The sequence below is a fragment of the Vidua chalybeata genome, chromosome 1 (assembly GCF_026979565.1).
Source record: "Vidua chalybeata isolate OUT-0048 chromosome 1, bVidCha1 merged haplotype, whole genome shotgun sequence".
In the NCBI taxonomy this organism is placed as follows: Eukaryota; Metazoa; Chordata; class Aves; order Passeriformes; family Viduidae; genus Vidua; species Vidua chalybeata.
The window spans coordinates 69,320,860-69,336,906 of record NC_071530.1 but is presented as its reverse complement, the minus strand read 5'-3'; the positions used below and the strand labels follow the sequence as shown (position 1 = coordinate 69,336,906).

At 34.2% G+C, this 16,047-nt stretch overlaps 1 protein-coding gene across 2 annotated transcripts in view; it reads left to right on the top strand.

The window, feature by feature from the left end:
- The window catches only part of EXOC2 (exocyst complex component 2), a 127,706-nt gene that overhangs the window by 84,654 nt on the left and 27,005 nt on the right, over window positions 1-16,047 (top strand). For both annotated transcript variants that reach the window (XM_053953851.1, XM_053953842.1), the window contains exons 21-23: window positions 937-1,003; window positions 2,902-3,018; window positions 6,932-7,073. In XM_053953851.1, coding sequence (XP_053809826.1) covers window positions 937-1,003; window positions 2,902-3,018; window positions 6,932-7,073 — 326 coding nt within the window. The remainder of the gene's footprint in view (window positions 1-936; window positions 1,004-2,901; window positions 3,019-6,931; window positions 7,074-16,047) is intronic.

Genomic DNA, 16,047 nt, shown 5'->3' with positions numbered 1-16,047 from the left:
ACTCTGGTTTTAATGAAATTTCTTTTTCTTCCTATTCAGATGACCATTGGCTGGATAGGTGTAAAAACAGAATCTGTGGCAAAGCATAGAAATTATAGAAAAGAAAAATGCTTTAGGAAGGAAAGGAAAGGTCTATAGCTAGAATGCTACTATCAGACCACCAAGCTCCTCCTGCAGGCTTTGTGGGCATCTTGGAAAAACTGAACAACGTGGATAACAACTGCTTTGTTATCTGGTGTAAAGGGGGTTTGAAACAGAATTGCATTTTGTTGTATTGTGTTATTTGGGTTGTCCCTGTTTTTCCCTCGTTTATGGTTCCATCCCAAGTTGTCTCCCCTTCCCTAAATGTCAATCCTCATATCCCCTCCCTGGCATCTTGTCTGTCACTCGACTCTCTAGCCCCTCTCTCTAGAAGCTTCCATGAAAGGCATTGAGTGATTGGCCAAGGGACAGGGGTCCCCCCTCCTCAGTTCCCCGATATGTTGTCCTGCTTGTCAATTACTTCATGTCCCACTCCCCTCTATCCTCTGTTGGTGGATAGCCAAACCCTCCCTTGTTTCCACCCCCTAAGAAAAGGGGCTGCTCTGGTCTCCTCCGGGGCTTTCCAGTGTTGTACCCCTAAGGTCAGGAGCTCTCCAGAGCTACCAATAAACTTTGGATTTATACAGCCTGGATTGTCTCCTCCCAGTTCCCTCACCATCACTGACAGTGCCTTCTGAGGAAAGGGCTCATAACCCTTAGCCGCTCTTCCGCACTCCTGAGCATGGAAGCGTGTCCCTTGCGGCCGCTGTGTCAGAGCTAGCAGGGAAGCACCAAGAAGACTCTTGGTGGACACTGTGGTAGCATTTTATTCCTGTTGATTTGAATCCACCATGTATCAAATAATCAAAAGCACTATACTTTTGTATATACTTACTTTTTAAACAATATTCCCAGTCTTTCAGTTGATGTTTCATCTCCAGATTTGTTTGGAAGCATTCATGAAGAATCAAGTCTTTCTTCGGTAAGTTTGGCTTCTATATCTAAAAGCTGATGTGAAAATACTTCTCAGAGATACAGGAATGTGGTTATTTTTTATTGATACAATATTGTAAATATTGTTTATTTTGGTTTTTTTAGATAACAATTTTGTATTCTGTAGGCATGTCTCTTGTTGAAAGCACTGGTTTTTATGGTATCTTAGTGTACCATGTTAAGGTAACTCATGAAAGTGGTCTTTGAAAACAGGTCCTCAGAAACTAAACTGGCATCAAAAAAATCAGTGAAAATAGCACTGCTGTTAAGTCAGTTGAGGATTTGACTTTTGATTTATCACCTTGTTTTAGATTAGAATCAGTCTGATTATTAGTTACTTTTTAAAAACCACAAAGATACCGATATTCAGTAATACAGTTTCCTCCAGAAAATTTACTACGTATTGGTTATTTGTTTAGTTTGTTTGATTTTGGGTTTTTAGGAAGTTGGAAAAGAATTTTTAATATTCTTGCCACTTTGGTTAATGTACTTTCTTCCATTTAAGCAGCTGATGAAAAAAATAAAGGTTTTACCTGCAAGAAACCTAACCTCTTGTGAAATTAATAGTCCTTAGTACAGGTTTTAAATGGTGTCAGAAGCCCAACTTTGCCTAATTTACAAGAATAATAAGCATTTCTGCTACAATAAAGAATCACAGGTTGCCATATTGGGGCAAGTTTCTGAATTGTAGACATAATAACTAGTTCTTTATATTATTTTATTCTTGCAACACATAGATTTGATAGTAATTGTTGACTTGTGGCTTCTTCCTATATGTCATAGGTACAAAAACATTTTTAAAAAATCATAATTTTAGACAATGTCTGTCTTCCATGGTTCTATGGTATCATTTTCTTACGTAAATCACAAGACATTTTGTCTTCTCTTTCTTGAATGAGAACAGAGAAAGTGAGTGATTGGAGTAAGATTGGTCACTGAATTTTTTAAATTATCATTTTTTGAATAGTTTGCATGCTACCTAATTATAACTTGAAGTAGAAGGCAACTCTCAGTCTTAGTCATTGTATTACTGAAATACAAAACTGTCAGGAGTTCTGGGTCTGAAAACCAGTACCATTTTTAATCAGATCAGTGCTGTTATGGTGACTACTGTCAAATAATTTTGTTTTCAAAATACTTCCTCAGTTGATTTTAACTTTGATCTGAGGTGGAAAAGTAGTTTGAAATGAAAAGGAGGAGACGGAAAGAGGGAAGACCCAATCTATTTAAATAGTAGTTCTGTCTTGTTTGGTTCTTTGTTTGGAAGCTGTATCTTTTATCAAGATCAAGGAAAGGCAATTGTGATATCTCAACTCCAGAATGTATTTGACTCCCTTGTAGTTAAAAAAAATCATTGAAGAACAGACATACGTTATAACCACCTAGAATTTCTTCAAACTGCTGAAAATATATAATGGAGTTTAGAACCTTATAGTATTTTAGAGTTGGTGAGTGCATTTGTTCAGTAACTGCTTCCCTTGTTTTAGCCACCTTCATGGGAAAGTGAAGTTGATTTTCAGTTGATGTTATGATGGTCATAATTCTTAGTATATTTCTTGAAACAAAGTAAAATCCAGAAACAGCTTCCTGGAAAGCTGTCCAAACCTAATTTTTGTAAAGAAGTCTTAACCACAGTTCTGTATTAGTCATAACTATTCCAATGAATGCTCTGGATCCTATAAGAGGAAGCATCATGTTCAGTCATCATACCTGATATTCATTCAGTTCTGAGTAGTTTGTTGACAAAAATATTTGTAAACCCTACTTTATTTATGAGAATGTTTATTATGCACAGAGTCAGTAAAATACTCTACTTACATTTACAATGTTGGTTATGATGATACTTCTTTTTTCAACTGTTATGCTCTTTCCTATCTTAATTTTTAGGAGCAGAGACTTTTAATTGCACTCAGTAACTGCCGTTACCTGGAACGTCATACCTTCCTAAATATAGCTGAACATTTTGAGAAACATGGCTTCCAAGGTGTTGATAAAATAACTCAAGTAAGTGAGAGCACTGGAATGGAGCATCTTTGCTTGGAGATTTTTATTTGTTTTATCTTCTGTGAAAAGTAGGTGCAAGTGCCCAAACATCCAGAATGACTCCTGGGTTAGCCTTCGACAAATAGGTGGGACTCCAGGCATTGGTTGGACACAACAACAAGAAGGATATGGTTCTGTGTGTTCATACAGGGCTTAAGTAGCTGGTATAGAAAGTGTGAGCTCTTGTTCAGGACTTGTGTATTCAATGGCAGAGCTTATCAGATTTCTTAGTAACGCTGTTTAATGTCACTGTGTTCTCTCAATGCAGAAAGTAAAAGATTGTTATCTCAGGAATATACTTGATAAATTTTTTCATCTGGAAATCTGCATTACTGATAGCTCTAGTTCGTGAACTAGTTCATGGGGATTTTTGTTGTGTTTGGGGGGGGGGGGTTTGTTGTTTTTTCTTTTTCAAAGAACGAAAATGTCAAAGTGGGTGGCAGTAGCTGTCTCATTTTCCTGCCTTTTTGTAAAGATTAATCACTTCTTATGAGAAATGTTGTGACTTAATTCTTAGGACCATAAAGCTAGTTTATTTACAGAAATATTTGTTGGTTGGAAGTAAAATGTTATCTTTTCCAGTACAGAATACAGTATTTCACTCAAACTGATTGTTCAACAATGTAGTACATCCTTAGTCCCATTATGCCTGAATGTTGCTTGAATTTCTACAGCCTAAGTAGTTTTGAATAGCATTTGAAAGGGATTGCAATGATTTGTGTGGTTAGTACAATGTAGAAAATCACTCTGGATATTGCCTTTTTTTTTTTTTTTTTTTTTTTTTTTTTGCTACTGAGAGTTGAGCCCAGTACAGTTGGAAGCAGCTAAGACATCTGTTTTATATGTGTTCAACACCCTGCCTTGCACAGGCACATCAAAGTATTGCCATTAAAAGTTTGGTACATTTATAAATTACCAAATTCAGATGTTGAAGTGGCAGATTAATTTCCAATCTGCGTTAACCCTTTGAAAACTCTGACTGATGCAATGCTGCATGTATGGGACATACCAATGGGTCATGCCAGCTGGGGGATTTGGATAGTTAGATAGCCATCATAAGAGGGCAGTTTTTCAGCCCTTTATTAATTTTAAATGAGGATATAAGCTCACAGATGTTTAGAGAGGTGGGTTAATTGTTTGGTTTTTTTTTTTCTGTCACCTAAACTCCTGAAAGTTTTTAATTTATTTAAATATTAGATTAAAAAGTTATCATAAAGAATTGGCAAATTTTTTAATATTAGCTTTTATCTGAAAAGACTGAAACTAAATCAAACTTTTAAATTCTGTCAGCTTTATAAATGTAACCTTAAGGTGAATTTGGTAGTGTCTTTTAGTGAAAAACTATCTGTTCTTAGACTGGGGTGTATTTTCTAAAGTTGCCTTTGTTAGTAGGGAAATCATTATCTAATATTCTGAAGTACAGATATTATAATATTCTTGTAGCCAAGAATATTTCCTTACATTCTATATGGTTATTTCAATTTTTTTCTTAGTGCGCCAAATACAAAATTATATAAAGCAACCAAACATTGCACTCTGCTTTTAGCACATGCTACCTTGGCACATACTCATGACTCTTGTACTTCTCTGTTGAGATTCTTTAATTCAACTTATCATCAGTTTAGTGATTTAGGAAGTAGGAAAAAAAATACGTATCCCATAAAATTCACCCAGCTTATTGATTAAGCTTCTGAATAAAATTGTTTCCACAGTTCTCATAATTAGATAACGTTAAAGGGTAGAGGCTCAAAATGGCTTTAATGCAAGAACTGAAAACTGTAGTCATTGGGATGTTCATTGCAGAAAGGCAACAATGTGAGAATTGCGTATTTTTATTAAGCATTTAGCCCACCTGAAAATCAGGGAAATCGGTATACACGGTGGATGTTAAGGACTTCTGCTCTGCTTCCTCCCCACAATCCTGGGCTCAAAATTACTTTCAGATTAATTGTTCATTCTTTCTTGCAATCTTTCCACCAGCTGAAAAACCAGGTTACCTCTATCTTAATTGTGTATTGAACTCGAAACAGGTTGAAGAGAACTTGTATGAAACAAAAAGCCTGTATTGAATGTGCAGATGATCTTTTGTACTGAATGACTGCAAAAGTAGAAGGTCGAATTCCTTAATTCTAAAAAACTTTGCTGAGGAACACTGAAGCAGTTGTTTCACAGATTCTTTGAATGAGTGCATATTTGCAGGGACTTCACACTCAAACTTTCTTTTCCCACTAGTTTAAAGCTAAATAGGAATGGTCTAAGAGCTGTTATTCTCCATAATCATAAGAAATTGAAGTGAAAAATGTCTTGGAGCATGTATAAGAGGAGAAAAGAGTGATATTTCTGTACCTTTTAAAATGTGTTCTTCTATTTAAAAATAGGCAGTCAGGTAGAAGGAAAAGAGGAAGAAAATAACCTTGATCTTCTTATGCCTTATAGAGAGCTTTCTTTTGGGATAGAGATGCTCTTGTGACAAATCAAAGAAGGTTCATCACCTAGAAAAGCAGGAAAGTCATGGTGTATATTCTTTCTGAGCACCAGCTTCACCATCCCAACTTTCCTAACATCACCTTTGACCTCAGTAACAATTGTTTTCCCTTACACTTGTGATCTCCTTCCTGAAATCTTCTCTACTTCTGTTCCTGACTCAAATATTGCAGTTCCTTTTTCTCTTTATTTAACAATGTAGGCATACCAGAGTAGAGCACAATTTAGAGATATCCCTTTAGTGAATAAGGCTCAACCCTTATTCTACAGTTTGCAGTATTAAATCCTTAGAAATTAATGATAAGGAGTCTTTTCTTTCTTTTTTTGAAATTCCAGTTTGATCTAGAGACCTGCTTTTAAAGCAGACCTCATTTTTAAACTTCTTTACTTCTGGAAATTATTATTTATATATACGTGTGTGTGTGCCTTTTCCCCTAATTGTTGAGGAAAATGAACACTAGTTTAAAAGCTTTATTTTTGTGTTGCTTAAGTTCTTATTTATAAAGGTAAATACATTTCAGCAGAAGTCACATGAGATTTTGATCTTAATTTTCATTTCATTTTATTTGCATTTAGCATCCATTACCATGTTTAGATACTAGTGTTCTGCTTCAACATTTTGTGATATGCATTGTGTTATAGAACCATTGTAGCAGCTATAATTACAGGGGGTACCTTTGTTTAATGAAAAGCCTTGTATAAAATTTAAAGTTGTTCAGATACAGTGAAAAAAACTGTCCATATCCCCTTAGCTTTCAGTGTGGCTAAGTTGTGTGAATTTAAAAAAAGTGCATGGAGAGCTGTTAAAGAGAAGAGTTCTGCAGATGTTAATGAGCTGCAGCTTCTGCTTTTGTTGTACAGACAGTTGTTGAAGTAGAGAGGGAAAGTCCATAGGTTCCATTTCAGAAGACAGAGACTTCTAAATAAATAATGTATTTTTTTTATATAGTGAGAAATTGTAACATTAAAATTGATAAATCTGAAGTATTATACAAAAATCTTCATGTTTAAGGATGGAAGTTTTTATGGGTATATTTTAAAGCATTCACAAAATTCAGTTGTTTACTTTGCAAGATACAGACCTGCTGACATGCAGGGAAAAAAAAATCATGCCAATAGACAGTTACTGAATGATCTGCCTGCTTAGGCATTCCTTGTATTTTTCATGAAAATGTCTACTGCTGAATACAATCAGGAAAAAAAATGAACAGATAATATACAAGTTCTGAAGTTTTTATATACGTAATTATGAATTGAAATATGTCAGTAATTGCTGCTTTTTGCTGAAATTAAAGAAGACATGTTTTTTTGGGTATGTTATTAAGTTCTTTTAGTTAATAACTATTTACTATGTTCTTTCTCTTTCCTTTTTTTTTGTTTAATTTTTTAGGTTAGTATGGAATCCTTGAAAGAGCTGGATCAAAGACTGTTTGAAATGTACATTGAATTCAAGGCAGATCCAATAGTTGGGTCATTAGAACCCGGCATTTATGCAGGATATTTTGATTGGAAAGATTGTCTCATTCCAACAGGTAAATATCTGCTTATTAAACTCAAATGATTTTAACAGTGATTGATAGGAGCTAAAATATACTGTACAATTAAAATCTTTTTTCTAGTCTGTGTTTTTAACTTTTGACATGTTCTCATTATGAGTTCTTTCTCACAGACTTTACTTAATTCCTAATCATTTTTCAAATACCCCCAAATGATTAAAGCTGCTTTCATTATTGATAATCTCTTTAATACTTGTTTTTTGTGATTATTTTGCTTCATTGCTTGTATATAATAGAAAGAATTATAAAAGCCATCTTTGCTATTTTCTTATGAAATTCACTGAGGTAGTTTGGGATATTTTCCAATAGAATCTGGCTACTTTGATAATAGATGTAATTACAGTTCTCAAAAGGTAAAATTATGACAAAATGCGTATTTTAACAGTAGTTCAGCAAAGAATGTTAAACCATCGAAGGGCAGGTGTAAGGTGTTTAAAAGGACTGAGATGTTAGTCATTATTTAGATGCTTTAATATCCTCTGTTTTGAGGGAGCATAATAAATAAATGAGTCTGCCTTTTTTTTTTTTCGCAGTAGTGAATACTGTGCACACTTAAGTCCTTTGAACATGTAATATGTCCTATGCAAAATTGATACATTTGAATTTCTTATCACATAAATGCCTGCTTAATACCAAGTAGAAATTAGTTGCAGTGACATAGTACATGGCATTTTGAAGGTGATCTTGTCCTAATCAATTCGTACATTCTTGTTTTGATTTTTCCATAGAGTTGTATGTGGCAAACTTAGTAAAAATCCTGTAGTACTTAAAAATTGGATATGGAGGTAATACACTGGTAACCTGTGAATCAAGAGCTGCAGGTGCTTGTTTGCTCAAAAGCAAAAGGATCTTAGAGTTTATTACATTAGATGAAAACGTGTCTTCCATCTCGTTAATACTTTTGTGCTCAGAATATACACTGTGATGCAATGTACTGCAGAAATAACTTAGATACTCATCTTGCATATTCAGAAACGTTTCTGAATAATACATAACTAGTCATCATATTTGAAGTATGTTTTCACTTGGCACATTTGGATTCCCACCAGCTAACCAAGACCAAGACATTGTGTCAGCTTTTTATATGCTCATTTCTTGATCTAGTGCATTGGCATCTATTTTCTAGGCTCACATTGCCTTTAGGATAATTCTATAGTCTTTTCTTTGTTTAAAGGGAATATTGCATTTCTGATACAGGTGGGCCTCAGCCTTCTTGTTGACCAATTTATTTTTGGTTTAATGTACTTTCTCTGTAACTTTGTGGCAAAAATTGAAGTGAAGATAGTGAATATTAGAGACACTTCATCAGGTTGCATATCATAGCATTGGCCAATTCAAAATAGTAGAAAAGTTGTTCAGGATTTTTTTATTAATCCCCAAGCTAGACATGTTAAAAAGGAACATATAGACATGATTTCTGTGCTTCTCCACCTTGATGATTAATTTCCTTTCCAATGAATTAACCTCTGTTAAATGTACTCTGATGACTACTAGTATAGAAGTATCATGATTTAACATAAACCAACAACTAAGCATCACACATCTGTTCTCTCACTCCTCTCCTGCCCTGGTGGAATGAGGGAAAAAATCAGAAGGGTAAAAGTAAAAAAACAGATGTGTTGAGATAAGGACACTTTAATAATTGAAGTAAAATAATAATAAAAAATTGTAATGAAAAGGAAAATATCAAAGAGGTAAATAAACCACAAGGAAGAAGAAAGAAAAACAAGTGATGCAAATGAAAAATAGTCACCACCAACTGACCAATGCCCAGCCTGCCCCCAGCCAGCTTTCCCCCTAGTTTATATCCTGAGCATGACATCATATGGTATGGAATATCCTTTGGCCAGTCAGGGAAAGCTGTCCAGCTGTGTCTCTTCCCAGATTTTCATGGATCCCCACCCACTCATTGGTAGGGCAGCATGAGAAACTGAAGTCCTTGACTTAGTGTAAGCATTGCTCAGCAGCACCTGAGTCATGGATGTGTTATCAACATTATTCTCATAGTTTACAGTAAATACTATACAATCTACTAGGAAGAAGATTGACTCTATCCCTGCCAAAACTCAGACAAAGAGTAGCTTTGAGGACCTTCAGTTTGTTTGATTATAGCAATGATTCATTGACCCTGGAAATATTTGGTGCCCTGAAGATAATTAGTAAGTGATTAACAGGTAACCTCTTCATGAAGGTAGAGGAACTTTGTAATTTAAAAGGACTGGATGAAAAAAAAGCCTCTTTGTGGGGCAAATGAGAATCAGATTTTTTCCAGTGTTCAATGAGAAAAAGAAATAAGAAAAAAGATCACCCAAAAGCCATATAATTAATTTTTTCAATAAACTGATATTCATAAACAACTTTAAATTGTACAATAATATTTTAATTGAGAAAATATATGTAATCTAAACAATGCAGTTAATACTACAGTAGACATGCTATCTTTTTTATTTTCCTCCTGGGAAAACCCAAAACAAACAAAGATCTATGTTACACTTAATCTCCAACAGCATTGAAAATACCTACTTTATTAAACTGAAATAGCATACATATGACAAGGAATTGGGTCTTACTTGAGTCAAACACATCATTCATTCAAGGATTTGTTAAACAGTGATATATTTATTTGTTAAGAAAAAATTGTATATTGGAAATCATTATCTGTTTTCAGTAATCCTTATGTCTGCAAATTGTAAAGATTTGATTTGTTTCATTTTCCTGGTTTGGATTTTGACTTTCAAAGTCTTAATTTTTAAAAAAAAGAAGAAAAAGGCATGGCAAGGCAAACTATTTAGGCCTCGGTTGTGTTCCTGAGTGATGCTATCAGTGATGTGTAGTGTTGTATCCTTACTGGATGATTGCCAGGACATTAGAGTTTGACATGAAGCTTTTATGTGGGCTGTTTCTGCATCAGCTTTCAAATAGTATTAATGATGATAGTAAAAAGGCAGATTTTGACAAGAACAGTTCTTTTTCTGATGGGAAAGAAGAGATCAAAATATCAATTTGCCCATATGTAAAAGATAAGGAAAAGGTAAATAAATTCCCTGCTTCAGTCTGAAACTTTCAAGCCATCTGGCCATTGAAAATCTGACCAGAACTGGGGGCATGTTGATGCCATGGTGCATCTTGTGCAAAGGACATTTTTGAAAATGTGCGTACGAAAATACTCATGATTTGGTTAGGAACAAGATTGAGAATTTTCTGGTGGTGAATTTTCTGTCCAGTCCAGAGCTTCAAGACTACAGCTGTTTCTGAAAACTTCTCTACAGAGGCCACCTGATCTGTACTACTGGAAGTAATGCTTTTGGGTAGATAGAATTATTCAGGAGGATGCTAATGCTGAGATAGGAGATAATGTAACTGCAAGAGAAGGAGAGACTAGTACAAAAAGTTTGTGATGAAGACTGGTATCAGGCAAGGAATGGAGGTGGAGCAAGGTGGGAAAACCAGGACTGGATGAGCAAGTTAAAAACATAAATTAGGTTAGGATTTAGAAATTAAATTAAATAGAGTGAATCCATTTTTATTTAGAAATAAAAATGGATTTGAAGGGATTATTCAAACAAGAGACAGGCTTGAAATGCAAATAAAAGGACAGGGGAATCTGATAGTCACTAGACAAGTGAGCTTACCAGAGGCTGCTGTGTAATTCAAAAAATCCCCTCAATCTTGCACTTTCATCTTCTAGGGCTAACAGCCTATTAATATTATGGATTGGTTTCTTTGCACAGCTTACGGAAATTATGTATGAATTACTGTATATTTGAAGTATCACTACAGGCAATGCTATATATAGGCAATACCACTGGGTAGCACAGCAATAACCAAAATGTTTTGCCTTGATAGTGTTATAAACATTGTTTCTTTCTGAGAATTAGGGGCTTCAAAAGTCAAGGTCTACATCATCAGCAAAATTAATCAAGTCCACATGAATTTTCTGTACAGAAATTTCATGTATTTATTGCCAATATTGTTGCTGACCCATGTAGACCAGTGCAGTAAGAGAATTTTCTGTTTTCCACTCTGGTTTTTGGTTTGTTTCCTTTTCCATATCAGCAAAAATCATGCACAAAGAAAATCTACACAAATGCAATAATTTAAAATTCCATCTTTAAATAATATTTTTTCCTACATGAGTGCACTTGATTTGCTTCATAAAATGACAGCTGGTTTGGAAATACAACTGTTTTTTATCTTAAGTGGAACTGATAGTTCACTTGTTCAGGCAAAAATCTATCCAGAGCTGTTACAGAATTTGAGAAGTGAGTGAAGCATAATCTGTGTGGGGAAAAAAGGTGCAGGTAGGTTTCTGTCTACAGTTTCCTATGTCATGTAAATAACTCACTTAAGTGTTTTTCTCTTTATATTTAAAATGCCTTCTTTGAATCCTGTCTATTTGAATATTCATGGTTAATTTGACTAGCTAAAGTCTTGTAAGTTATAGAATATTCAGTAAAATCTTATCCAAAACCTTGTTACTATTTATCATTGGTAGCTCTGCAGGCATCCGGCTGTAAGTACTGGGGACAACAATTTCTTGCATCATAAAATTCATAGGAAAATACAAGAATGAGGAGAACTGTACTAAATGAACAGTTCTGAAGAAGAATTTTGAATAAAAAATTAAGAGGCCTGCCTTTTGAGCAAACTTTGAAAAATATATACTATTCAAGTGTGGTATCTCCTTCTGTCAGTGTGGAAGAAGCTTATGCTTTCCTCATTTAAGCAATTGTCCTGTAATTATCAGATATTTCCTGATACATATGCTTTTTGTTACACTTTTAAATATAAAAAGGGATAAATTGTTTGCATGGGGCAAATTTTTATTTAGCCTATGTGCTAAAACATTTACTGTATAATTTATCAACATGCATGTGCTTTTCAGTAAGAAAGATCTGAATGTCAGAGCTTGTGCACAAAGTGATTTTATGTTTGGCTCTTTATTTTGATCTAAGGTGTGACTGCTGGTCTTAGAAGGCAGTTTTATTAACTTAATTAGATTTATTGTTAATAAACAACTCATTCAAGTTTTCATTTTAATTTCAGTGTAGACTTCTGAGTCTTTACAAGACAGACTTCAATTTTAACATGTAGCAGCAGTGAAATCTAGTTTAGTTCTTTTCTCTTGTTAGAAACATTGTTCTGATTTATTCCACATTATTAACGTAATTAAAAGAGATGAAAGGAACAATAGGAAACATAGTGTTAATCAGTTGCCAAGTATGTATTTAGATTGTTTTTTGTGTATACTGGTCAATGTGATAGTTTAACATACAAGGGGTTTTTTTGTTCCTGTTCATACATCTCTTTTTTTTGGTAGTAAATTGTGTTTTGCTGTGGGTTTTTTATTTCCAGTTTAAAAAGCATAAGTTATGTCTTAGTTGTGTGGCAAAATTAGGCAGTTTTTTTTGTTATATTGTTACATTATTTTTTTATATTAAGAAAAATTATCTTTTTGACTTGCAAGGCTATAGACTTTTGGAGAGTGAATGAGGGGTTTGTTCTGAATTTGGGTGGAGAATATTTCTGTGTATTAATGTTTGTGTAATACAAGCAAAGGTAGTTGTAGTGTGCCGGCATTTAGTCTTTTAGAATATTAATGTGAGCTTTTGCATGCAAATGCCTAATTACTTTTCATAATATGGCATGTTTGATTATATTTAATTTGTTTACAAATGCAACTACTGTATTAATTTCTGTAAGACTGTAGTATGTGAGGATTTGTTTACCATACAGGAGGTCAATGTTCATTTATTTTTCTGAACAATTCAGATAATGGTGATATCTCTTCATAACTTGCTTTTCAAATGCTGGCTGCTGTGCAATCTAGCCAGCATTCAGTCAGCATTCACAAGCATACAGATTCTCAGCTGCTATTCTAACAACCTTTTTAAAATATGTATCCTCTGTGTTTCACTTGTGTTGTCATATATTGGTGGGGGGGGATTGTAGTATTTAAAATTTCACATTGCTTTGAAAGTTTTAGGTGATTTTGCACTTTCAAATGAAAGGTGATTGTGGTTTTTAGATATTCATTCTGTACTTGGCATAAGTTGAATATAGTCAAGTTATATCTGAATTTCTTCTTCTTTGGTATGTTAAGAGATCATTGTTTGAAACATTTCAAATATATGAAATGCCACTATCACAGTAAAAGATTAAGTGCGTCACATATGCTAAATCAGACTTTTTTATACTTGTCACATCTTTTAGCTGTTACTTGTCTAATTTAATAATCTAATAAAAACTTCTAATGGCAATAGCCTGATGAAAAGGTACTCAACAGTTAAAAATTAAATATCAAAAGGCATATTTAATTTGTAGTTACGCAGCGACATACTTGTCAACCCTAACTTTTCTTCTTTTGTTTAATTTGGGGCACTAGCACCCTGCTTACATGAAAGATGACAAGTGCATTTACATCTTAAAAACATTTGGATATAGTACAAATCATTTTCTTTTTCTTTCTTTCCTTTTTTTTTTTTTTGTTAGAAATAAGCAATTACTTTTTGACTGAAATGTGCAAAATAGTTTTGTTTGAAATCTCTGTAACCCTTTAGATTTCTCCTAACCATTTAAAAGGATGGCTTCCGAATTATCTTACTTACATCAGGTAGATGATTTTGAACTCCAACAGTCCTCAAATTGTTGATGTCCTGTCTTTAGGAATTGTCTGAATTTTTATGCTTTAGTAAGGCCAAATTCTGGTATTTTGATGCAGGGATATAATATGCCATGTATGTGAACAGGAAGAAAACAATGTTTTGCAGGTCTTTTGCATATAATATGGGAAAAAAGTCTTCTGTACTGGCACATGAAGTTGTTAAAGGACTTGTCACTTTGGGCGTTTTTGTTACAAAATGCTAGTAGTTTATGACATAAGAGGATTCTTATACACAGCAATCTTTAAATAGTCCACTTAAAATATGCTGGTTTTCATTCAAGCTAACTGCTCTTGCAACATACATTAGTAAATTGATGTTTTGTGCTTCTCGTAGGGAAATACCAACTGCATAACAATCAAATTTGTATTGGATGAGTTGAATTCATTCATCCTTAAATGACCCATTCTATCAGCAAGTGTGACAATCTATGCGTTGAATGACTACAGTTCTTGCATTTGTTTTACTACACCTAATTCTTCTCAGAGTAGAATCATGTACCATAATCATAAAGTCAGGGGCCCTTGTATTGTAGGCTTGCCATTTTTTGTAAAAAATTAATTTGCTGCTTGAAATATAAGCACAAATTTCAATGTGTGTTTCAAAATACTTTCATTTGTGTAATTTCATTTTAACCTGAAATTTTTCTTCAATTTCATTCTGAGGCATTTAGGTTTCATTCTATTTCTCACTTCTCACAACATTGTATTGTCATGTTACATTTGTGTCTGAATTTAAAATTTTAAGGATTATTGTAGCTGATGAAAGGGAATGCACATTGTCCTTGCAAAAGATGGCAACAGAAGAAGGCAATGGCCCTTCAGCTTCCTGTCGTTTCTGCCAACACGTTACCTTTAATTTCTGACTATTACAGAAATCCCATTAGAAACCATCCTGGAGAGACATCACGTTTTTCAGTTCCTACTTGCTACACACTAAGTTGCACTTGTATGTTGACTTTATTAGATACTTTCTTGTGCTTCTCCAGCTTCTTGCACTTCTCCAGCTTCTTACATGCAAGATTTTCTGCTGCTAATTGTGATTAAAGTTTTTGTTGGCTGGTCTCAGTAGCCTCTAAACTCCAGATGTATAAGCATTTCAGTAGAGTTTATCTGCATCTTATGTGGTTTATACATTATGCTTCCTCTTGCTTTTCACATGTCTTCCTTCACTCACAGTTCTGATTTATGGCATTTTCTGCTATTAAGCCTACCATTAGTTGTTTACTAGACTGCTGTCCATCGCTCTTCCAGCTTCTATTTGGCTTTATCTGTCAAACTTCTTGCTAGGATACCTTGTGACATTTCTGTCTATGTGTCTATGCCTTGCTAAAGACTAGTAAGCTCCATGAATTAAGCTACAAAAACATTTTAGCTTTGGTATTTTTTCATTAAAATTTGGAATACCTGCACTCTTCTTAAAATTTGGTCAGCAAATTTGAAAATTGACTTTTTAAGCGAGGTGTATTTTAAAAAGGGTAATAATGTATTTGGGAAAAGCATCTGTCTCATTTGAAAATTTTGAAGACCTAAACCAGACTTCATTTATATTGCTTAAGGGATGGGAAGAACACGAGTGCAAAATCCTTGTATCTAAAATGAAGTTTTGCTGTGATTCCTTGGTAAGACGGCAGCTTAGTCTTGTAGGTTGAGAATTGTCTGCTCAAGTACCTGTTCTAACTGATGGTATGACAAGTCACTCTAATATCTGCATGAGACTAGTTACTGCAACTTCAGAGGATTTACTTACCAGGCATGTCTGACAAGTCAGAAGTCTCTTTTGGTGACTAGCCAGTTGTAGGAAGTTTTATGATACTTGTGATCCGTTCAGCATTTTCTTATTTATACAGTCAGCCTCTGTCATGTGAGGACATGTGTTAATGTCAGCAACCTTTGTTTTGTTTTGGTTTTGATTTTGTTACAGGGAGACCTAAATTTTTTTAGCCCCTCAAGCATACTCTTTGAGAAACACTTAAGATCTTCTAAGATCATTTAGTATTTTTTTGACTGTCTTTGGTAAAAGGATCTAATCCCTGCATTGCACAAAGCAGAAAGCTAATTGGAGATTGGAATCAATGATAATGCGTAGAGGAGAAAGGGCAAGTATTTTCTCCCCCCTCTTCCAGCACTCCTTATTTACAAGCACGAATGAGGGTATATCCACACAAGTTTTGTACTGTCTCAACCCTTTCAATAAAACAAAAGTAGTAATAAATTGTGTCATCAACAAAACAATACTCCATGGTCTAGTTAGTTGGCATAGTGAATGCTTTCATGTTTATGTTGCAT